Below are 25416 nucleotides of genomic sequence, written 5' to 3' on the forward strand. Positions count from 1 at the left end.
GTTCATTTTCACTTTTGTTTCCTTTGCCTTTGGAGACATATCTTGAAAGAAGTTGCTGTGGCTGATATCGAACAGGTTACTGCCTATGTTCTCCTCTAGGATTCTGATGGATTCCTGTCTTATGTTGAGGTCTTTTATCCATTTTGAGTTTATCTTTGTGTACGGTGTAAGAGGATGGTCAAGTTTCATTTTTCTACATATACAGAAGACAATTCTAATTCCCTTAGATAGCAATGTCTTGAAGGAAGGCACCACACAGTTCCTCCCAGTATGACAGCCTCCTGCTGAACAAAAGATGGACTGGATTTGAGGGCACAGACAATATTAGCAGCCGCATACCATCGGGCATTCACGGCATAGCTGTGGACTCTGCAGACGATGGAGTGGGAAGCAGTCATTACAGACAGACTGCACGTTGGCCTCACAGTGAACCCCCTCACTCCCCAATGGATTATTGCCAACTCCTAGGTCACATGTTCGGAAGGCAGATTGTAAGATTTCTTTAAAAAATGATAATTGTTAACACATAAGTTCCAGGAGTCGAGGGCTGGGGGTACTAGCATTAAAGTTACACTTTACTTTTTCTGGTTCTGAGGTTCTAATCATTCTGCACCTGTTAAAACCAAGAAATAGAAGAGATGCATTAGAGCATGGCTTTGCCTGGACACCTACTGTGTTTTTAAAAGAAAACAAAATTATATATTCAACCGACAACTGGAAAATTTTCAGAAAGCCTTCCAACAGAAAAGCTTTGTTCTCAGTAAGCAGTGTGTGTGACGAGGAAACTGATTACACAAGCCTATGTTTAAGTGCTGTGAAACCCATTATGTAAATAAGGCAAAGTCAGTAATAATATTGAGGTCTAGAACTGTAGTGGCCAATCCTTTGATTGTGGCCGGGATCATGGCCACATAGATACAATTTGATTTGTGAGAGAAAATGGCTATTATGAGCCACATTTTACAGACAAATGTAAAATGCCAATTCGCTAACAATGTTTGGGAGACTCTGGGTCAGAAAGTGGGAAGTACAGCAGGTTGCTCCTGAAAGCTCCAGGAATTGATATACTTCACAAAGCAAGGGGCAGGACACCTTTTTGTACCATGGATGGGCAGCGTCTTATTACCACGTTCCTGCCCTGCTTTGTCTGTTGCTAAGATCTAGTGGCTTCTTGGCTCTGGAAAGGGTCCCCTTCAGTGGGATGTGGACTCTGAGAACCAGCCACATGATTCTGGAAGCCAGTGCACAATGGCTTCTTGTAAAAGATGGCAGGTTTTCAGAAACGAGTGGATGAACCAAGATGGAAATGTTCTTTGGAAGTTTTCAGGCCTGTTCTCAGTCTCCTTTCTGGTTCCCCATGTCTGTTCATCCTGCTGTACTATATTTGCCATCATGGGGATGGGGTAAGTCCCATGTTTCTTTAGTCAATTCTCAATCACCTGGTGAGCCCAGGAATCCCTCTAGATCATCCTCCGCCACACCCACACCACACATCTCAGGAATGTTTCTTCTGCTGGAAGTCTTCACAGTGGGGCCGTTAACCTCATCTGACCCCCCCCAAACACACTGAGATGCACTCTTTCTTCAACGGCAGAGTGAGGACCTCAGCAAATCGCTCTTCCAGCGGGCGGGGGGAGAAAAGAAAACCAACAAAACAACAAAATGCCAAACAAACAATTCAAAGGCCAATATATTTGTGGATGCACATAATTGCTATTTTTTTAAAGTCATGCCTGCTGTGATGCCTTGAATGGCAAGCATGGCCACTGTCTACACACTTGGCTTAGCCCCTGAGAATCTGCTTCGTCTGCCAATGACCATGAGTTATAATTGCTTATTTCTGTTTCTACGTATAGCTCCTCATGAATTCAACTTCCGCTAAATACAAATTATTAAGATACGTGCTTGAGGGTGTAAAATAGTGAATGGTATTGCACAGGGTCAGCTCACCCGCCTCCAGAGACCTGTTGAAGAGCACCTGAATCGTCGACAGAGACGACCTCCAGTAGTTCTTCCCGGGTGAGTCGTGCTGAATCGCCAACAGAGACGACCTCCAGTAGCTCTTCCTGGGTAATTTGTGCTGAATCAGATGTCAGCTGACGTGAAACAGTGGAGCCAAAAGCGTGAAGAAATTTAACCTAAGAGAGGAAATGTATTTTTTTTCCTATTAATTAGGAAAATGCCAGTCTCCTCAAAGTTAGTTAGCAGAGCACTTCTGTGGACATCACAAAAAGTTAGAAACTGAGAGAACCAGGGCAATTTCTGGAACATCGGAGGAGGGTCGTTAATCTTGTCTGACCCCAAAACACACTGAGGTGAAGTTTCTTCAACAGCAGAGTGAGGACCTCAGCACACTGGTCTTCCAGGAAAACAAAACAAAACAACAAATGCCAAGCAAACAATTCAAAGTAACTAGTTTTGAATTCTGAAAATGAACCCAGTGACAGAAGAAACCAACAGCTGTCTGTCCAACAGAAGCCACTGACCCTTGGTGAGACAGCGGTATCTGGAATGTTCTGACCCCTGCCTGCTCACACACCCCCTCATCCCACACCCTGCTCAGCAGAACAATGCAAAGTTGGCTGGACGTATTAACATCTTAACAAGGCTGGCCTCATACTGAATGTCGATTAATACCATACACCAGACTGGTAGAAGGAAAAAACAAACAGAAGAAACGTGATAACCTCAATAAATGCATAAAAAGAATTTGACAAAATGCATTACCCACAAACGATCCAACATGAAATTAAGGAAACAGTTACATTCCTAATAGCATAATTGAGAATAAAATACCTAGGAATAATTTTAACAAAAGAGGTGCGATACCAGAAACTATGAAGCAGTGTTGGAAGAAGTTAAAGCAGGTGTCAGGAAGTGGAAAGACACCCCCACTCGTGGACTGGAAGGCAGCATCATCAAGGCGGCTGTCTCTCAAACGGGGCTGCAGCTTCACTGCACGCCCTACCAAAATCCCAGCTGCCTTTCATGCATAAAAAGACAAGGATGATCCCAAAATTCACATGAAATGCAAAAGGCCCAGAAAGGAAGAATTAATCCTGAAATAAAAAACAAAACAAAACAAAAAAAAAAAAATAAAAATAAAAAGGAAAATTTAAGGTCTTGTATTTCCCAATCTCAAAACCAGCTACAAAAGTACAGTGACCAAGAGAATGCAGAACGTAGGTAGAGACAGACACAAAAACAAGGGCACAGAACTGAGAATTCAGAGAGAAACCCTCACTTTTATCAATCGATTTTTGACAAGAGTGCCAAGACCACTTAATGAGGAAAGAGTAGTTTCCTTAACAAGTGGTGCAGGGAGAACTGAATATCTTCAGTGCGGCCTGTCCCCCCCCCACACCATGTGCAGAGATCCACTGAGAGTGGACCACAGAGTGACACACAGGAACTGAGACTGTAGCCTTCCAGGAAAAACAAAGTAAATCTTTGTGGACTTGGCTTAGGCAATGACGGGCAGTTTCTTAGAAAGTTGAGCGTTGACTTAGCACAGGACCCCGCAAATGCACTCCCAGATGCACACCCAAGCTCACTGAACACCTACATCCACACACTGTGGTGTAGTGTCTGTGCACCACTGTTCCCAGCAGCTTCATTCCCAACACCCAAAGAGTGGAAACTCCTCAGTGTTCGTAGGCGGGTCCATGGATACGCGAATCCAGCATCCATCCAATGGGCTCTCATTCAGCTTACCCAGGGACCACAAAACTGGAGGCCACAGTCACAGTCCTCTAGACTGCCCCATATGCCCAAGACAGCAGACACCAGCCCGAGTCTGGAAATCTCTGAGACCCAGTTCACTTCAGAGCAGCTACGAGCTTGCGTGTCCCTACAGACACATTCAGGTCTGGTCACTCCGCTGGAATGACCCACAGAACTCAGGAAAGTGCTCTGCTTCCAGTTTTAATATAGCAAAAGGGTAAATCAGGACCAGCAAAGGAAGAAACGTACACGGTGGGTCTGGGACAGGGAGGGTTCCAAGCGTCAAGTCCTCTGAGAGGTGCTACCCTCCTGGCATCATGTGGGCAGTGCGCACATGGAAGACCGTCTGCCGGGAGGCACTCAAGCGTTGCTGTTCCGAGGGCTTCCTGGGTCTTCATCACAGGGACACGATCGGCTGAGCCACTGCTGACATGACTGACCTCATTCTTCAGCCCCAGTTCGTTCCCAGAGGTCAGGCTGACATCATCTGGCTCATCAGGTGAGCCCGTCCTGAGACTGTCAGTGTGGCCAGCCTTACTACGAGCTGTCTGGGAGCAAACTCTAGCTGCTGTGGTGTGAGGGGACCCACAAGGACCTTCTAACGCTTGGGAAATTCTAAAGATTGGGAGGTTGTGTCCCAGGAGCTGGGGACAAAGGGCAGTGAAATTCCTTATTACACAAGCTGTAGGAAGGAATGAACTATTGACTCGTGCCACAACACGATTCAACCCAAAACGCGTGATGGTAAGTGAATGAAGCCAGATGTCAGAAGCCACATGTTGTGAACCACAGCTTCTATGAGATGTCCAGGAAAGGAAACCCATAAAGAAAGGCAGTAAACCGTCATTGCCAGGGGCTGGGGAAGGAGGCATATGGGGAGGGACTGCTAATGTGTCCATGGTTTCTTTGCTGAGGGGAGGATGATGGAATGTTCCGGATTTAGAGAGTGGTGATGGGTGCACAACTCTGTGTATATACTCAACACAGGTGACGTTCATGGCACCTGAATTATCTCTATAAGAAAAAGCACGTAATTCAACGATTCTGTATTTAAAATCTACCTATCCACTAAAACTTACTTGTCCCCCAAAGTCAATACTTACGCTGCTTTCAAGCCATTCATTCACGGACATGCGCAGGGCATTGAAAAATTTGTCACCCAGTGCACGTGTTTCCGGGTGAGTGACAATAGACAGCTTTCTTGTCTAGGCTTTCAGACAGAGATGGACAGAAGACACAGACGGCCGGGAAGGCACAGTGTAAAGCCGGTAGCTTCCACTCTGACACCTGCTGGGAGGCAAGGGGTGGACTCAGGCAACTCCTTAACACTTCTGAACCCTCCTTTCTCTTTCGTAAAATAAAGAAAATCAATGCATTGCTCTCAGGATCTAAGGTTTTAATCTATGTGTGGGGGTGCGTTTGTGTGCACGTGAGCACATCCACAATTTTCCCTAGGGGAGATGTTTCAATATTCACTGATGCAGTGTTCACTGTGACTGTGCAGAGCATGAGGGCCAGGGATAAACCAAATCCAATGTACATATTGGATTCTATATATATATATATATATATATATATATATATATATATATAACCATATGTGTATCTTTACATACATGTGTTAGTCATGTGTCTGTGCCTGGAAGTCTATTCTAGCTGATAACAGACTGCTTCCTGCTGATGAACATGTGCGCGATGCGACATTCTTCATCCTTTTCCTTTCAACCTGCCTCTATTATTATATTGAAGATGAATTTCATATAGACAACATATTTCCGAGTCTAGATTTTCATTTGATTCTGCCCGTCTTTTTGGCGTTTCATATTTTCATTGATTTATTGTGACCAGTTATATAAAAATAATCCCTTTTGTTAGGACTTAAGTCCATCATTTAATTTTTGTGCCCTGTTTCTTGTCTTTGATTTTAGTTTTTTTTTTTTTTTTAATCCTTTCTCCTGCCTTCTTGTGGGTTTCTTGAGCGTTCTTCTAGAATTCATGTTGATTTATCTCTAGTGTTTTGGAGAGTGTCTCCTGCATAGCTTTCTAGTGGCCACTCTAGGGGCTACATTTTACACACATAAATGACAGAGGTCTACTGTTCAAATGAGGTCCCTTCACCCTTCCCATTATAGTTGTCTCAGACATTTCCTAGTCATGCTTTTGGAAATTCATCACACTCTGTTGCGATTTTTACTTTTACCATCCAATGTAATTTAAATAGTTCAAGGGGAGAACAAAAATCCCCTGATCTGCCCATATTTCTGTCTACTGTGTCCTTTTTCTTCCGTTCTGGTGTTTCAAGGTTTCTTCTTTTGTTATCCTCTCTGTGTAGAGCACTTTCTTCCGCCGTTCCTTTAGGCTAGTTCTGCTCTGACAGACAGTCCTGCTTTCTCTGTCTGAAAATGTCCTGATTTCCCCTTCACTCCTGAAGGACGTTTTGGGTGGACGGAGAATTCTGAGTGGACAAGTCTTTTCTTCCAGAGCAATATTACACGACTTCCTTCTGGACCCCATGGTTGCTGTAGGAAACCCCCCTGCATTTGAAGTGGTGTTGCCCTGAGGGGAGGTGATGGTTCCCTCTTGAGGTTTTCCAGACGTGGCGTCTTCTGTTTGGGGGAGACTGACGACATTTTGTGGGTTAGAATTCTATGGGTTTCGCTGGAAATCTTATCTCTACGAGTTTATGTCTTGCCAGATTTCGGAAGTTTTCTGCAAGCCACTGTTTCCTTTTCCTTGCCGAAGTGCAGTTGACACATAGAATTGTGTTGGTCTCGGGAGTACCACAGAGTGACCTGACAGTTGTGAGGATGCCCTGACCGTCTGTCACCGTACGGTCATTACGAAGTTACCGACTATACTCCCTGCGCTGCACTTCCCACCCCCACGAATTCTTCACTTTCTAACTGGAGGTTTGTACCTCTTGATCCCCTTTTTGCCCAGCCCCTACCCCTCCGCTCTGGCCACCGTGAGTTTGTTCTCTGTATTTATAGGACCGATTCTGCTCTTTGTCTATTTGTTGGTTCATTTTGTTTTCTAGATTTTGCGAGTAAACGAAACCGCGCGGCCTTTGTCTTTCTCCGGCTGACTTAGCGTGTTTCTTCGCACGACACCGTCCAGGTCCATCTACGCTGCTGCGAGGCTGGTACTTCTTTGAATGCTTTTTCAGCCCGAAGTCCTTCTGTCATCCCGAGGCTCCGAGGACACGTACACTGGAGCTGCTGTTACAGTCGCACGGGGTCCTGAGGCTGCGTGCGCTTTTTCAGACTGCTCTCAGTCTCTTGTCCAAACTGGCTCATTTCTATTTCTCTCTCTTCCTGTTCGTTCGCCCTCCCTCTGTTATCGTGCCACGCCCTGAGCTTTTTATTTTGGTTGTTATATTCTGCACTTCCAGTGTCTCATTTGGTTCCTCTGTAAGTGGTCTATTTCTCTGCCGAGACTGAACTACGAGAACTAACTGTTTTCTATTTTGTTTCAAGGGGGCTCATAATGGCTTGTTGAAGTTCTCCTGTGCTAGCTGACTTACTGTGTCTGTTGGATGATTCTAACAGCTCTGCCACCTCAGTCTTCACATCCTTCGACCGCCTTTCCTCATTCAGAGATCTCCCCTGGTTCTCAGCATGACGAATGGTTTTCTTCTGAAGCTGCACAGCTTGGGCATTACGTTGTAAGACTCTGGATCTTATTGAAAGCTACTGTGCGAGCTGGCTTACTTGGAGACTCGTCCGTAGAGGAAGTGGGGAATGCCAGCTTACGTCTGCCAGGTGGGGGCAGAAGGGCAGGTTCCCTGTTTGGCCCCCTTTAGCCCCCATGCCGTGAGGGGGTCCTCATTACTTTTAGGCAGGGGTGGGGGGTGTGGCCACACACTGGGGCCTGTGTGATACTTCCCCAGCTGGGATAGGTGGTGCTGTCCTGTGACTGCTCCCCCGTGGCTCCAACAACATGCCTGGGAGGAGGGTTGGCCTTGTTGGATTTCCCTAGGCACCTTGGGGAAACCCCGGCCATCCACCAGGCCTCCTCCCTCAGCGTCCCTGTGGGGAGACCTTGCTACTGCTGGGTGGAGGAGGGACTCCAGCCTCCCATGTGCTTTCTGCAATAGGACTTTGGAGGACGGAAGTCCTGACCGCTCAGCAGACCTTCTTCGACACTACCCTGGTCATGAGCGTGTGTTGGGACAGCGTGCGATACCCTCACGAGGGAAGTGTATGATCCGCACCTGACTTTGCTGGCATGTTGTGAGTGGGACTACAGGTTTCCTTGTGCTGTGATCGAGAGTGGAGCAGTTACCCAAAAAGTTTTCTTCCCCGACGGGCTGCCCCTCCCCCTTTCCTTTGGTTAGAGAGAAAGCAGGATTTCATTAGAGCTATGCGTGAGTGAGTGTGTGTGTGTGTGTGTGTGTGTGTGTGTGTGTGAATTGTAATAAAAAACAACACACCACATAAAATTTTCTACTGTAACCACTTTTAAGAGTGCTGTTCAGATCAGTCGTGTTAAGTATATTCACCTTGTCATGAAACGGGTCTTCAGAACGTTTCCATCCTGCAAACTGAAACTCTGTACTCACAATTCCCTTTCCCCCCATCTCTTGGTAACCATAATCCCTAGTATCTGTTTCTATAAATGTGGTTACTCTAGGTTCCTCATACAAATGGAATCACACAGTATTTTTATTTTTTGTGACTGGCTTATCCCACTTAGTATCATGTCCTCAAGGCGCATCCACGTTGTACCCAATGATAGCATTCTTCAATAAAACTGAGGGTTGTTTTTGGAAAGATCAACAAATCTGACAAATCCTTAGCTAGGTTAAGTAAGGAAAAAACACAGATAACACTCAAATAAATAAAATCAGAAAGGAAAAAGAAAGAGGGAATATTTTAACCAGTGCCACAGAAGTAAAAATGGTTATAAGAGCATAATGTGAAAAATGGTTTGCCCAGAAATTGGGTAATGAAAAGAAATGGAAAAATTCCTGCAAACTCATGACCTACCAGAGCTGAATCATGAACTGGAAAATCTGGACAGACCAATAACTATTAAGGAGCTTGAATCTGTGATGAAAAACCTTCCCACAAGGAAAAGCCCAGGACCAGATGGCTTCACTGAAGAATTCTACCAAACAATTAAAGAAGAATTAACGCCAATTCTCTTGAAAGCCTTCCAAAAAATTGAAAAGAGGGACCACTTTGAAGCTCATCCTCGGAGGTCAGTATCACCTTTAGACCAAAGCGAGACAAAGAAACTGCAAGAAAAGAAAATTACAGCCCAGTATCTCTGACCAATATTGGTACAAAAGCCCCCAGCAAACACAATCAAACTGAATCCAACAGCATATTAAAGGGATTATACACCACAACTAAGTGGGGTTTGTTCCCGGAATAGAAGCATGATCCGGCACACGAAAATCAATCGGGGTAACTCACCACACTCGCAGAGAGAAGGTCAAAAGCACACGGCCACCCTGGCTGGTGCAGAAAAGGCATTTGACGGGATTCCGCAGCTGTTCTTGGTGTACAGTCTTGGACCAGCAACCTTCAAACCCCGTCTTTTTATTACCTTTGTCCGGCTTTATTATCAAGAATATGCCTTTTCTTTGTTTGTTTGTTTTCCCCCTTAAATATGTGGCATTACATTGGAAGTACTTACTCCTTGAGTAAGGGTAGAACTTGAGTCCACCAGAACTTGGACTTTGTGAGAGGAGTTTTGACTACTGATGTCTGGGGTCCCGGCTGGGATGCCTCCCCCAGAGAGGAAAGGGCCACCCAGTCCAATACACTCCACACCACCCACTGCTGAGGTTGTGAGGAAGAAACAGACACAGAGGGTAGCCTTCCAATGCCTCTCTGTCCCCTGAGCACTTTGGATCCTGTAAAGGGAAGGACTGCTGGGTCATCAGAGCTCATCTGAGCTCAGCCCAGAACACCCGAGATAATCTCCCTGCCGCGCATGCCCTTTTGGTTCACTACTGGTCTTCTTAGAGCGGAATCTCTCTTTTTCAGTTACGCCCCTATCCGGACTCTTGCTGCCAGCGTGAGAACCTAGAACAAATGAAGCGGAGCCATATGCAGTTACCATGTCATTCATATCACAGTTTCTAGATTCACCGGCTTATCCACATGTTAATTCTTTTTAAATATCCTACAAAGGTATCAGTATTATTATTTTGAACAATTTTCTTGGGGTTTATCCACATATTTAACTCTGTGCCCTTCCTTCCTTCCTGCATCTCAGACCGTGCAGTCTCTACAATTGCTGTTTTGTGCTCAGGACACATCCTTTGACCCGTGTTGACCCACATAGTAGCCATTAGTCACATGTGGTTATTTAAATTTAAGGTGATTTTTTAAAAGATTTTATTTATTTATTTGACAGAGATCACAAGTCGGCAGAGAGGCAGGCAGAGAGAGAGGGGAAAGCAGGCTTCCTGCTGAGCAGAGAGCCCGACGCAGGGCTCGATCCCAGGACCCTGAGATCACGACCAGAGCTAAATGCAGAGACTTAACGCACTGAGCCACCCAGGCACCCCAAATTTAAGGTGATTAACGTTAACATTAACATTAATATGTGGTTCCCCAGTCAGAGTAGCCACATTTTACATGCTTATTGATAATCACATGTGGCTGGTGGCTAATTTTCTAACCTCATAGAAATTTCTTTTTTTTTTTAGTATTTTATTTTATTTTTTTATCACTTTTTAAATTTATTTTCAGCGTAACAGTATTCATTGTTTTTGTACCACACCCAGTGCTCAATGCCATCCATGCCCTCTCTAATACCCACCACCTGGTTCCCCCAACCTCCCACCCTCCGCCCCTTCAAACCCTTCAGATTGTTTTTCAGAGTCCATAGTCTCTCATGGTTCACCTCCCCTTCCAATTTCCCTCAACTCCCATCTCCTCTCCATCTCCCCATGTCCTCCATGCTATTTGTTATGCTCCACAAATAAGTGAAACCATATGATAATTGACTCTCTCTGCCTGACTTATTTCACTCAGCATAATCTCTTCCAGTCCCGTCCATGTTGCTACAAAAGTTGGGTATTCATCCTTTCTGATGGAGGCATAATACTCCATCGTGTATATGGACCACATCTTCCTTATCCATTCGTCTGTTGAAGGCATCTTGGTTCTTTCCACAGTTTGGCGACTGTGGCCATTGCTGCTATGATCATTGGGGTACAGATGGCCCTTCTTTTCACTACATCTGTATCTTTGGGGTAAATACCCAGTAGTGCAATTGCAGGGTCATAGGAAAGCTCTATTTTTAATTTCTTGAGGAATCTCCACACTGTTCTCCAAAGTGGCTGTACCAACTTGCATTCCCACCAACAGTGTAAGAGGGTTCCCCTTTCTCCACATCCTCTCCAACACATGTTGTTTCCTGTCTTGCTAATTTTGGCCATTCTAACTAGTGTAGGGTGATATTTCAATGTAGTTTTAATTTGAATCTCCCTGATGGCTAGTGAAGATGAACATTTTTTCATGTGTCTGATAGCCATTTGTATGTCTTCATTGAGAAGTGTCTGTTCATATCTTCTACTGAGCCATGTTGCTTTAAAATGTCATTAATGATGGTCTCCACGTGTAGACATACTCACTTTTTGTTATCCAAAGTGTCTTCCCTTCACACTCCCTTTTCACAAATCTTCTCCTGAGTATAGGATTCTGGGTTGAGTCCCTGCATTTGCATATAACAAGGGTAGGGAGGTGCTTCTATAATCCTGCAGCTGAGAAACCCAAGGTCAGGGTCCTTCTCCCTAAATATGACCCTTGTGTACAAACCCAGATGAGGCTGGAAATCAGGTCCTGGCCCGGCAGGCTCCTGCTCCTGTGACTGCAAGTGTCCTGTGACCTGGACGACTGGATCTGCGGCTCCTGTTCCTCCCGTAACCATGGATAAAGTGGATCCCAGATTGTTAGCTTGAATGTGAGATGGTAATTAATGAGTTACTTTCAGTTAATGAATCTTTCCCATGGGGACTGAACTATCAGAGTCAACTGTTTATATCAAAAAAAGATACCCGAATAACCACTTTCATTCCCACTTCAGTTTACTTTGTATGTATGAGATCTCCAAAGCCTCAGCTGACTCAACAGAAGCAGTAAACTAACAGACTCAATGTAGGTAAGGGGCCACGCTAAACCCATCCAAAGGTTAGGTCAGTGCTTATGAATACATTCGTTCCCCCCCCCCCACCGAAAACGTCGTAATTCTCGTATGTGGATTTAAGAGCCCAAAGATCTAGCACTAATGACATTTTTGTTCAGCTGTAGTATTTTCAACATGTACAGAATCTGCCAATGCCCCAGAGCTTGAAAACGAGCCCATGGTCTCCAGGGGAGCCTTGCACACACACACGAACCAAATCCATTTCCTCATTTGGAACGCAGACCACTTCACGTTTATCACTATCTTCCTAATTCTTCCTCCCATGTTGCCATGCCTGACGAGCCAGGCTGGTGTAGAAGGAGACCGCCAGGACCACGGAGAGCACCCAGGGACTCCTTAAACAAGTACTGGGAACAACAGATTAAATAACCCAATAAACGTGTTCATTCACTACGGGTCCACGCCCCCCCCACCCCCGTGTAGGAAGATGGTCAAGCCCCCCAACGCCCCCTTGTGGGAAGACTATTTCAACATCCCAGTCTCATCGTCACTGTCAGTTTTATATATATATACCCTATACAGTTATATATATATACATATATATGTATATATATATACACCCTATACAGGAAAATACATCCATTGTGTTTGTCCTCCTTCAGGGCAAGAATCATGAACTTTATATTTTATCCTTAAAAAATCCATGGAAAACAATTATCCACCAGATGTTCTGTAAGGAAAGAAAACAAACAAACAAAAATTCCAGAAGTGCTGATTATTCTAGACGCACGGAATGCCCAACATGTTTTTCTCTATGGCTACATAATGCCGGGTGGTAGTGAAGGGGGCTTTCCTTCATCATGGAGTAAGCGGGGGTTCTGAAGTTCTAGTCCCAATAGTAAGTGTTCATTATGTACTATTTTCCTTTACTACTTGGAAATAAAACTTGGGGAATTATTATCTGTGAACATTTATTTCATAGAAAGATGTTATTTGCAAACCGGGATTTGTACATTTATAGTGCTCTAGAAACCCAGCTCTGGGGGGAAATCTTGGGTAACCTGTTTTGAGTACATAGTAAACATTCAACAAATAACTTACTGAATGTTAAATTATTGTTCTCTGGCAAAAGTATACATACCTACATTCATAGGTACTTTAAGTTGTAGTAATCAGTAAATATTAGGTACTTTATGTCTTACTTTGTGTTTGACAATTTAAATACCTTCACAAATCATATTAACAGAGCACAGTGCTCTCTATATAGAGCAGAGATAAAATAATACACACACCACAACAGAATATATGCATTTGCTCAATTTTTAATATTTTAGGGGAAAAACAATATAATTTCATAATTCAAATTTCATTCGATTTCTCTTAAAAATATTTTCCTAATTTAATTAAAAAAGGTTATTTCATTAACAAATAAGCAGGTAAAATTTACAAATCAGTAAAGTGGGTGATTCATCACTGCAGTTTGATACAAATATTTTGTTTTCTCTTTTAAAAAGAGAGCAGAATACAGTGAATTTCACTATCTATAAATCTGCAAAATGCCAGCTACCAAAGTGAGGAACATTTCCGGAACTTACCATGATCATTTGTTAAAGTTGTAGTGATTTCAGGGTGTTAACAGTCAGCTGTGCATTAACTAGAACCTATCGTTTTTGTGATGAATCCTTCTCCACTCTGCATAAGTCTTTTGGGGGGAGGGGAATATATATCATTCACCAAAGTAGGTTCTTCACATATTACTCTATTGAGACCCTGGAAATCCTTCACCCCTCACTTAAAGAAACTTCAATATAGTACTGTGGTAGATTAACCTTCACATGACTCCCATGATCTCAGCCTGCTGGTTCGAGTCTTTCTGTGGTCCCCTCCTCTTCAGTGTGGGCAGCACCGAGGACTTGATTCTAACCAACTGAATTTGGCAGTGGGGATGGGCCGTCACTCCCATCATCACGTTACAGTGTATAAAACTCCCTCTTGTTCGCAGACTTGCTCTAGAGTGTCTCTCTCTCTCTCTCTCGCTGGTCTCAAGCAGAAGCCGGCTTCCCAGAATCTCCCAGCAATAAGGAATGGAATGCTGCCCATAACCGTAAGACCGAGGACTTCCCCAGCTGAGTCTCTGGATGAGGACACAGTCCTGGCTGATGCCTCAAAGCAGCCTTGCAGAAAACACAGTAAACCCATGCCCAGCTCCTGATCCACAGAAACTATGAGATAATATATTGTGATGACTTGTTAAACCTCATAGAAAACTAATATGAAACCATAAGAAAAAAAGGGTTTTTGGTTTTGGTTTTGTTTATGAGAAAAGACTTAGTACAGAGGATATCTTTTCCTATTGTTTAAAAAAAATCACAGAAAAATAGGCATACACTCAAAGGTCATAGCAAGGCTCGGTGTATGGAGTTCTGGGTCGTCGTCCTGTTGTGGTCAAAGGAAGCAACGTGATTCCTGGCAGGCACGTGGCAAGTGGCTTATCAAGACCATAGCACATTTCACTTGGAAATGGCTAGTGAGTGCAAATGGTCGTCTCCATGCAATTATCCTCTGACCCCTACCACAAAAGTCATTACTGGAACAATTCCTTTGGTTAATACAAATTCTTTGTGCCCCGAGTATGCAAATATTCCCGAATATGAAATGAACTGGTTGATTCTGGGTGCTCTGATGGATGACTCTGACTCCGAGATCCTAGATTCCTGACCAGAATGACAGATTGGGTCCAGATCCTACAACCTGCATTTCCCCTGGCATCAGCACCCTCCCCCCGACATTCCAAACAGTGACTAGACTGAGATGGTATTTCAGGCGATGGCTTGCCTAGATCGCTTGGAATTTAGAAAAAAGAAATGGAGAGTTTTGTTCAAAACGAGACTTTCCCCAGGTAAATGAGAAGACAGTCGCAAGAAATCCAGTTTTTGTGACAACCTTCAGAACAAGAGAACCACAAGGCTGCAAAGAATCGTGACCACAGCACCCCACATTTGAAAGAAACAAATTTAGGATTAAGTTCGTTCTGATGAAAGGGAGGAAGGATACATTTGCAGTGTTCAGGCCGGTTTATACCTGGGCACTATTTCAGTTAGAAAATACACATTTTAAGGGGCACCTGGGTGGCTCAGTGGGTTAAGCTGCTGCCTTCGGCTCAGGTCATGATCCCAGGTCCTGGGTTCGAGCCCTGCATCGGGCTTTCTGCTCAGCAGGGAGCCTGCTTCCTCCTCTCTCTCTGCCTGCCTCTCTGCTTACTTGTGATTTCTCTCTGTCAAATAAATAAAATCTTTAAAAAAAAAAAAAAAAAGAAAATACACATTTTGGGAAGATTGTCAGCTGATCTTTATCATTAATTTACAAAGATTAAAATGGCGAATTACAAAGAAAAAAAGCAAAGTAGCGCAGACTAGAATGCTTTACATGCTTTGCTACCTATGAATTTTTCTGTTCTGTAAATGAATAGAATACTACAATTTCATAGCTGACATTCAATATTCATCTCATCACTAAAAATGTATGCAAACTGACTTAAAAGAGACAGATCATAAAAACAATCGGCCAAAAAAAAAAGTTTTTTTCTAGGTCGCTAGTGCATTTTTGGCCTGTGGGCTCTGGTTCACACGAGGATAGAAACGTACTCCAAGACCATCAGAGAAGCACTTCCAGCTTAGAAGCATCCACAGGTGACCCATAAAGGAGGCAAAACACAGATTTGCACGCAACACACAACCCTAGGGTCCAACTCTGACTTTTATAAACTTCCGGGTCTCATTTTTAAGAGAGTAGGACCACAGCTCACATCCTTGTTCTCACTTCAAACCCAAAGTCATTATGCAAACCACATGTGAATTTTCAACGATCGGGCCAGACAGTCAGACATTGCCACACAGGAGTTAATGGGCACAGCCAAGTCCTTCTACACACACAGGTCATGAAGCAGCATGGAGCAGAGCCTCCCAGGACCGCATGCCAGCAAGCTGATGGTGCTGCAGGACGGGTCACCTGTCTGGGGGGCTGGGGAGGGGCTTCCTCCGCTGGGAGCCCCTGCTTAGTGAGAAAGTCCCATCACCAGAGCCCGAAGTGAGGTGCCACTGCCCTTCAGAAGAAGTACTCTCTCTGGCTCTCACTGACTGAGCTTTGCACGTTGACCTCACTCTTCAGAGCCGTCTCAACGCTGTCTCCAGCCGGGGGAACTGTTGACTCATTTTTTTGGTACAACCATCTCTGCTGATAAATGCGTGCGGCTACAGCGGTGAGACACAGCAAGACAGATACCACTACTGCTATCACACCTGGTGAGAGAAGGGGGAGGCGCAGTCAGAACACAGACTTGTAATGTGAAGGACTCACGTAGCTGATAGCCAGCTCACGTACATCACACACGCATCGTCAAGAAAGTGGGTACTGGGGGCGCCTGGGTGGCTCAGTGTGTTAAGCTGCTGCCTTCGGCTCAGGTCTTGATCTCAGGGTCCTGGGATCGAGTCCCGCATCGGGCTCTCTGCTCAGCAGGGAGCCTGCTTCCCTCCCTCTTTCTGCCTGCCTCTCTGCCTACTTGTGATCTCTCTCTGTCAAATAAATAAATAAAATCTTTAAAAAAAATAAAAAAGAAAGAAAGTGGGTACTGGCCTACTAGAACACTGAGTTGACTTCTAAGTCCACACGCCCTTTGGATACAGCAGTTTTATGCCTTTAGGCTAAAGATCTATTGGCCTGGCTTTCACTTGGTGCCCTCCTGTTAAAACTCAGAACCACAGCGTGGCCTCTATGTCATGCCCCCGCTTCATGCTAACAAGCGAGCACATTTTCATTATTTTAAAAGGATGGAGTAAATAGACTTGTCGTAGAGTAACCAAATGCTCATGTACAAGTACATTAAAAAGATCTGCTGCTGACGTTCTGCAGATTTACAGTTCTGTGGTGAGTACACCAGTTCCTTCTATGAGGCTAGAAGAGTCTTATGTGGTCTCTGCTGCTGGGAGCCATGCCTTGTGTGGGATCCCCTTCAGGTGCTTGTATGTAGGGTCTGTGGCTTGTTTTTAACCAAGGAAAACAACAAAGGTGATGTGCTGTACCTTGGTTGTGCAAATATGGTACATGAGACGGTAGCACCTGTCTTATGGGACCGTCCCTCTTCCTGCTGGCAGTAAGGGGGCAGGCAATCATGGTGGGAGTCCATATAGTAATCCCTACATGGCACAGAACTACAGGCAACCTCTAGGTGCTAAGGGGAGCCAGCAACGATCAAGACACTCTCGGCCCTACAGCTACAAGACTCTGGATGCCATCAACACCCATGCGTAGGAGGAAGTGGATCCTTCTCCAGAGGAATCTCCAGATGAAATCTTAACGCTGGCTGACACCTTCATTGCAGGCTTCTGTGACACTGAGCAGAGGACCCAGCTAAGCTCTGCCCAGACTCCTGACCCACAGAAACCCGGACATACTAAAAGGGAGTTGGGTTAAGCTCTACGTGGGTGGTGATTTGTCAGGCAGCAGTAGATAACTGATATACCACTGTATTAAAAATTTGTAGAAAGAGAGACAATGTTCAGCAACAGGGAAAGCAGATTATTTGACATCTTTTGCTGGTAATGCTTTAAGTACTGAAGTGTTAGCTGTGTCAGTGCTTCTCAACTTTGGCTGCACGGCAGACGACAGCTCAGAATCTTCGGTGGGAAGCTTGGACACCAGTATTGTTCTAGACGTTCCTCTGATTTTTTCAAGGGCTGCCGGGTTGGGACGGTCAGATGAGGCCTAGAGGGGTTTGCTCAAGCTGCCAAACTCATTAAAGAATGAGTGTTAATCCATACCCAAACAGGGAGGTACCAAAACACCGTTCATCAGTCAAACACTTTTAAGATGACTGACACAGGCAATATCAATTGATATTCCAATTAACAAATGTTAGAAAATGCATTACTGTTTAGTTAACTGAATCCAAATTCATGTTGTTAAATGAAGATTCTTCACTATGCTCTGGGACAGAGATAAAGAGCATAAGGGAGCCCAACAGACTCGCAGCTCGGTGGGTGCCTCCGGCCACAGGGATTCCTGATCAGATGCTCAGAGCCTCTGGGAAGATTCTTAAATGCTAACAAGTACAACAGTCATCACGTTCACTACACTTTGCACCTCACCTGACAACAAACAGTTGCCGCTTTAATTACTCTTAAGTTTTGTTACAGGACTTCGCTTTGAAGAGCTACATTGTATCCAATTTTAGTGTCAGGGACAGGAACTCAGTAACAGTGATCAGGCCACTTGATTATCCAGTCACTGTCACCATAACCCTCAAACACCCAGGATGTTATTGTGTATGTCACTGAGTACTAGCTTGTTTGTTCTGTGAGACTTGGTAGGGTCCTAGAGCAAGCTCTGTCTTCATCCGCTCTCTGAAGAGGCTGAGATGATGTGACTAACGCATCCAATGCCTTCCATAACCTTCCTTTTGACAATCCCAGTGTGAATGTGTTTGTGACAAGCACTTAGGTCTGTCTGTCTCTCCATCCATCTACACATCTGTGTCCTTCTCTACCTGTCCATCAACATGATGGATCCCGGGCAAGAAACGCTCTGTGATCTCCGGTGTACCAGGGTTGAGCATGATTTAGGTTAATTCTCCTTCCTGTATTGTTCCCTTTGTTTGCAAGAGGAGAGGTGATGGAGCGCAGCACGTGGAGAAATCCACCTGCCAGGGTGGTTCTTTAAGCGGACTAAGTACTTTACATGTGGTGCGGTCTGTGGTCATTCGGACACAGGCTGAGGATTCCACCCAGGATTCAACACGGCAGCTCAATGTACTTGGCAGTGGACGCACCACGCAGCACATAGCCACCGCACAGATCGAAGGCAGAGCCACGTGAGTTGCAGGGTCTGTAACCTGAGTTGTTACCTCCCTCACACCCCGTGTGCTCTGATTCTCCCTCCCGTCTGTCTGGAGCCAAGCAGGACTTCTCAGGGGAGTAATATTGGTGCAACTTACTTACTTTGTACCACTTGCCAGTGATATTTAACCAAAGGCGATAAAGCCCCAGAGATCACGCCTTCTGTTCTAGCACCAACCTGACTACCGTCGTTGCTCTCGCTAAACATGGCACCAACCGTGACAGTTTGCATGTTTGCACTTTGATTCCTATTTCAAAAACATGAATCACATTTAAGTCGATTTATTTTAAATCAGCTTTTTGCTTTATACTGAAGTCTTCTCATTCAAAATAAATGAGAACAGCTCAGGATTAAGACTTGATTATATTTTAACACAAAAGTATTCCTTTTAGGTGTACATTATAAATAACACATATGTTTCTTTGTTCCTGGAGTTGTGAAATCAGAAGATCATATGCCTCATTCATTAGAAAAACAGAAGTGGTTAAGATAGGAATGGGCAAGTTCACATTCTTACACAGATTTGGTCAGCACTTGAAAATGTCTGAGTACCTAATAGTCTGGAGAAAACTGGCATCTTGATGAACAGAAACCCAATGGGCAGATCCAGTCTGGTCTGCCTGAAAAGTGGACACCCACCTGCATCCCCCAGCTTGGGGACGACCTCCCTTATCTGGAGTAGCCGTGGGATGGAGAGCAGCTCACTCCCTCATAGCCTGCAGAGTTTGCAGTGGACACACTCCAGTAGTCTAATAAATGTAAGTGTTCCCTGAATCATAAGCAGGAGACTTGAATATTCATTTTTTAAAGCAGGCCTAAATAAATTCTGTTTCAGAGAATACAGTGGGAGATATTTAAGATGGAACTACCTGTACCTCTTCAAATATATGTAAGTACATAGAAAATATCAATATACATTATATGTGAATACATATGTAAATACACGTATGGTTTATCTATAGGACTTTGCTTTAAAGAGCTGTGTTATATCCAGTTTTACCGTCACATATAGAATACATGTGACACTGAACATGTATATATAATGCAAATATATGTGAATAGTTACATTTAGAAATACAAATAAATATATGTAAATCTAAGATAGGACTGACACCAGGAAACAGGTCTGTATATTTATGTTTAGAAAAATCTTTAGGTTTTCTATCTTTATGTTTATGAAAATGACAACTTGCACAGTTTAGGTGGCTCTAAACTCACCTGATGCTTTACTTTTAACATTATTTTTAAAAGTTTGGGTGAATGGACTGAGGTCGTGGCTATTTTGGATCAAGGAAGTAAAGGTGAATATGTCATATACGTACATGTGTATATATGATCTCCTGAGAGATATGAACGGGTATTTTCAAATGAAAAACCTTATTACTCTGTAGTTCGGCAACTATCCTCTAAAGAGCGTCTCCGTGCAACCATGGGTTCCCTCCACTCAGCCCCACTCAGCCCCGGCAGAGGCCAACACGGGGGCAAGCCCGTGAAGAACACCCGCAAAGGGCTGTCCTGCCATTGACCTCGCCCCTCAGCTCAGACTCCCGGACACGGGTTTATGCCCACGGTGACAGCAGCGCCGAGGACAGGTCGTTCACAGCCCTGTTACCTCCGATGACAGCAGGGCCACTTCTGTCAGCGCGGACTAAGGGCTCGCCCCCGTCTGTCGGCCCAGAGCCACCTACAGCAGAGAAGGGGAGAATGACAGAGGCAGAGGGAAGAGGACTTCGGCGACATTCGCAAACATCCGACAGGGGAGCAGAGCGCTGCGCGGGCGGGAAGGAGCAGGAAACCCAGACCAGAGCAGGGCAGGCGACCCCACCGAGGGCCTGGGCAGCCCGGGGTGCAGACGGGGTGGAGGACCTCGGGCGGTGAGCGCGACCGCGGGCGGAGGGGCACGCACCTGCGCCACCTGCGAGCGGGCGGGTGGCCTCCCGCGCCGGGGCTCCGGGCCCCGCGGCCTCAGCGCAGCGGGACGCGGCGGCCACGTGTCCGCGCACGGTGACCGCGACGGTGCCGCCGGGGCGCAGCGCAGCCTTGAGCGGAGCGGCGGGGCCGAAGCGCACGGCCGACAGGCAGCCGGTGAAGCCACGCGCGCCGGCCCGCAGCGTGTCCGGGTCCGCGCCGGGGGGCTCTGCGGGAGACAAGGGGGCACGCGTTAGGGCGCGGGGGCGCAGGCCTGGCCCGCGTCTGCAGGCCGCCACCAACCGACCCATCCTCCGAACCCTCGGCCCTTCCTTCCGTAGGGCAAGACAGGCAGGGCGGTCCCTGCGGCCCCCGCTAGTGACCCGAGGGCGCCAGCTCTGCCCGTGGGCAGGCCCAAGCGACCCCGGGGGCAGTCCCGCCCAACAAAGGATTCCACCCTCTGCCGTTGCGCGTTTCAGAGATCACGGCAGTATTTTGTAACAGGATCTGTGGCCGGTAATCCAGGTGAAAGGACAGTGAAATGTCACCCGCGCGGGGACAACAGTGCTCTGGGAATCCCTGGGGCGGTTCTAACCTCCCCATTTACACTTGACTCTGGCCCCGTTCTCAGCCCCACAGAGGCCCCGCCCCAGCTGCCACCAGGGAACCCCACCTCCCGCTGTCTTTCCCCTGTCACAGCGGTGGGCTCTGTCCCCTTCCCGTAAGTCTGGGCTGGCTCCCCGTCCTGGCCCCCGACCTGGCTCGGATCTGACCGAGGTTGGTTAGCGGGAGAAGGGCCGCGACGGACCCACGAGAGCCGAGCACCAATCCCTTCACCTCAAGGATGACTAGCCCCTACACTACTTGCTCAGTGCGCCCCAAATCCGACCGGGCCCAGTTACGTGCAGGCTTCCCACGTTTCATGGATGCGCAGGGAAGCCGCCTCAGTGTGGGGACCCGCGGCATCTGCGTCTGACTCCCTCCCTGCTTCAGTGTGTCCACTGGCCGGCTGACACCTTCTCCTACCAACCATACACATCAAGCAAGAATCCACCCGGTGCCTTCCACAGGCCGGCCACTGTGTGGGGTCATTTTATTCCTGCTGGAAGCTAGTTCACATTAGATTTCAGAAATGTCTGAACATCTCTCACGTGGGGCGACCTGGAATCAGGCTGGTCACAGGAACCCCCTTTTCAACAGGATATTATCTCTATCCTGCCAATGGTTTTTGGACATGTTCCTAATTGCTCGCATTAAGGGAGGGGTAAATGGGGATCGTTACACTATTTTTAGAATGAATGCTATACCTTCCACAGAATATATATGCGACTCTACAAGTCTTTTTGGTTAGCGCAATAGCAGGTCTTTAAGTTCACCCTGAGAATCTCAGCTGTGATCCGTCCCTCTTGATGTTGTGGATAAACTCTTAGGGGTAGTGTTTGCTTTCTTGGAGTTTTTGAGGGGCGCTCTAAGTGCTATGTAAAAGACCTCTAAAAGCAACTAAAATGAGGGGCACGTTTACATTGCTACAATCCTAATAAACAACTCTCTGAAACACACAGCTCTCTTGGCCAGGCTGATTATATGCCGCATCAAGGAGGCTTATGTATGATGAATTCCAGGTAGATTCTTACGGTGAAGTAAGCCAGCTGGAGAGAACTCAGTTGAATGATCATTTTAGATTAAAGAGCTCTTCTGGGGCACCCGGGTGGCTCCATCCGTTAAGGGTCGGCCTTTGGCTCAGATCATGACCTAGGGGTCCTGGGATTGAGCCCCTTCATGCTCCCTGCTCTGCAGGGAGTCTGCTCTTCCCTCTCCAACTGACCTCCCCCCACCCGCAGCCCTTATGGGCTCCTCTCTCCCTCAAATAAAAAAAAAAAAATTAAAAACAGAGTTCTTTAAAGATCACATTTTTTTTTTGCATTCAGACAACATATATTCCATAAAGAAAGGCATCCTTGCTTGAATATACTTAACGTAATGTCAAGAAGAACTAAAACAGAAAACGCTGTGATAGTAACATAGGACTGCCATAACGCTAAAATACTAAAAACAAAAACAAAACACCACAGGCCAATTAAAAGTCCCAGCCGCTGAGCAAAAAGAGGAACTGGACACACTCGCTTTCCTGGTCAAAGTCTGACACGAGCGCTACCAGGCTAGGGTCACAGAATCAATCCTGGGCAGACGTGTATCTTACTAGTTAACTGGACTAACATTGTGAAATTCATTTTAAAGATAAATTTTAAAATGTCTATAGGCAGAGCTATTATTCAAGAAAGGAACGCCAGTATCTCAATGTGGTTTTGATTTGAATCTCCCTGATGGCTAGTGATGATGAACATTTTTTCATGTGTCTGATAGCCATTTGTATGTCTTCATTGGAGAAGTGTCTGTTCATGTCTTCTGCCCATTTTTTGATATGATTGTCTGTTTTGTGTGTGTTGAGTTTCAGGAGTTCTTTATAGATCCTGGATATCAACCTTTTGTGTGTACTGTCATTTGCGAATATCTTCTCCCATTCTGTGGATTGCCTCTTTGTTTTGTTGACTGTTTCCTTTGCTGTGCAGAAGCTTTTGATCTTGATGAAGTCCCAAAAGTTCATTTTTGCTTTTGTTTCCTTTTCCTTTGGAGACATATCTTGAAAGAAGTTGCTGTGGCTGAAATCGAAGAGGTTACTGCCTATGTTCTCCTCTAGGATTCTGATGGATTCCTTTCTCACGTTGAGGTCTTTTATCCATTTTGAGTTTATCTTTGTGTACGGTGTAAGAGAATGGTCGAGTTTCATTCTTCTACATATGGCTGTCTAATTTTCCCAGCACCAGTTAGAATGGCCAAAATTAGCAAGACAGGAAATGTGTGTTGGAGAGGATGTGGAGAAAGGGGAGCCCTCTACACTGTTGGTGAGAATGCAAGTTGGTGCAGCCACTTTGGAGAATAGTATGGAGATTCCTTAAGAAATTAAAAATAGAGATTCCCTATCACCCTGCAACTACACTACTGGGTATTTACCCCAAAGATATAGATGTAGTGAAAAGAAGGGTCATCTGTACCCCAATGTTCATAGCAGCAATGGCCACAGTCGCCAAACTGTGGAAAGAATTAAGATGCCCTTCAATGGACGAATGGATAAGGAAGATGTGGTCCATATACACTATGGAGTATTATGCCTCCATCAGAAAGGATGAATACCCCACTTTTGTAGCAACATGGATGGGACTGGAAGAGATTACGCTGAGTGGAATAAGTCAAGCAGAGAGAGTCAATTATCATATGGTTTCACTTATTTGTGGAACATAAGAAATAACATGGAGTACATGGGGAGATGGAGAGAAGAAGGGAGTTGGGGGAAATTGGAGGGGGAGATGAACCATGAGAGACTATGGACTCTGAAAAACAATCTGAGGGTTTTGAATGGGTGGGGGTGGGAGTTTGGGTGCACCCGGTGGTGGGTATTATGGAGGGTACATATGGCATGGAGCACTGGCTGAATTCTGGTACACTGAAAAGAAATAAAAAATAAATGTTACTAGTCAAAAAAATTCTTATGAGATGCACGACTTGTGAATGTTTATCCTCATTTTGTGGATTGCCTTTTTACTTTTTTAGTAGTGTCTTTTGAATTACTAAGTTTCTAATTTTGAGGAAGTCTGACTTACCTATTTTCCTCTTTCTGCTTACACTTTTAAGAAACGATGATCTAACCCAAGGCTTTTGAGAAGCCTTCTCTAAGAAACCCGTGCCTAAGCCAAGGTCACAAAAATGCACAACCATTGTTTGGTCTAAGAGTTTTATAAATGTAGCTCCTACATGGAGGAGTATCATTCATTTTGAGTTAATTTTTCTAAATGGTGTGAAGTAGGGTCAACTTCACTTTTTTAACCTGTTGGCTCTGTACCATTTGTTCAAGACATTGGTCTTCCTCCACTGGATGGGCCTAGCACCCATGTCTAATGTCAACTGATGATGAATAGTTTGACTTCTCGACTCTCAATATACTCCGTTGGTCCATATGTTTGTCCTCATGCCAATAGCACACAGTTTTGACACCATGGCTTTGTACCAAGACTTAAAATCCAGGCAAGAACTCCAGCTTCACTCTTCTTTTCGAGACAGTTTCGGCCAATTGGAGTCCCTCGCAGTTCCATATGCATTTGGGATCGACTTGCCACTTGGACTTGAATCGGAATCGGATTGAACCTGTAGATCAATTTGGGGAGCACCACCACCTTAGCAACCTAACACTTCCAGTCCACGAACACGGATGTCTTTCCATTTGTGTGACTCTTCCTCAATTCCTTCTAGCAGTGCTTCATAGTTACCAGCGTATGTGTCTCACACCTCTTCTGCTCAAGTTATTCCAAGGTATTTTATTCTTTCTGATGCTACTTTAAGTGGGATTTACATTTCGGTCTTCATTTCATTTTTGTATTATTCATTGCTAGTATAAAAATACAATAAATTTCTATATGTTGATCTTATATCCTTGCTCAAACTGTGTACTAGCTCCATTAGCTTTTTTCATGGATTCCTTACAAGATCCCATTCTCTACAATTAGAGATCGTTTTACTTCTTCCTTTTTATTCTGCATACTTTTTACTCTTTTTTTTTTCTTGCCATGTAGCCCTCACTCAAACCTGTACTACAACCTTGAAGGAAGGCGGTGAGAGTAGACATCCTTATCTTATTCCTGATCTTAGGGAAAGATTTCCATTATTTTCCATTAAGTGTGATGTCAGACATGGAGTTTTAGTAGCTGTCTTTTTTCACAAAAGGAGGTTTCTTTC

General features: G+C 45.2%; 1 protein-coding gene across 1 annotated transcript in view; it reads right to left on the bottom strand.

The window, feature by feature from the left end:
- Positions 1-15154: 15154 nt before the first annotated feature.
- LOC125083660 (contactin-associated protein-like 3) overlaps positions 15155-25416 on the bottom strand; it is a 165959-nt gene continuing 155697 nt past the window's right edge. Inside the window, exons 22-24 of the mRNA XM_047700486.1 lie at positions 20627-20857; positions 20333-20404; positions 15155-16127 (exon numbers count right to left, since the gene is read on the bottom strand). Of these exons, the coding sequence (XP_047556442.1) occupies positions 15934-16127; positions 20333-20404; positions 20627-20857 (497 nt within the window). The 3' untranslated portion in view covers positions 15155-15933. The remainder of the gene's footprint in view (positions 16128-20332; positions 20405-20626; positions 20858-25416) is intronic.

This window comes from Lutra lutra, chromosome 13 (assembly GCF_902655055.1).
Source record: "Lutra lutra chromosome 13, mLutLut1.2, whole genome shotgun sequence".
In the NCBI taxonomy this organism is placed as follows: domain Eukaryota; kingdom Metazoa; phylum Chordata; class Mammalia; order Carnivora; family Mustelidae; genus Lutra; species Lutra lutra.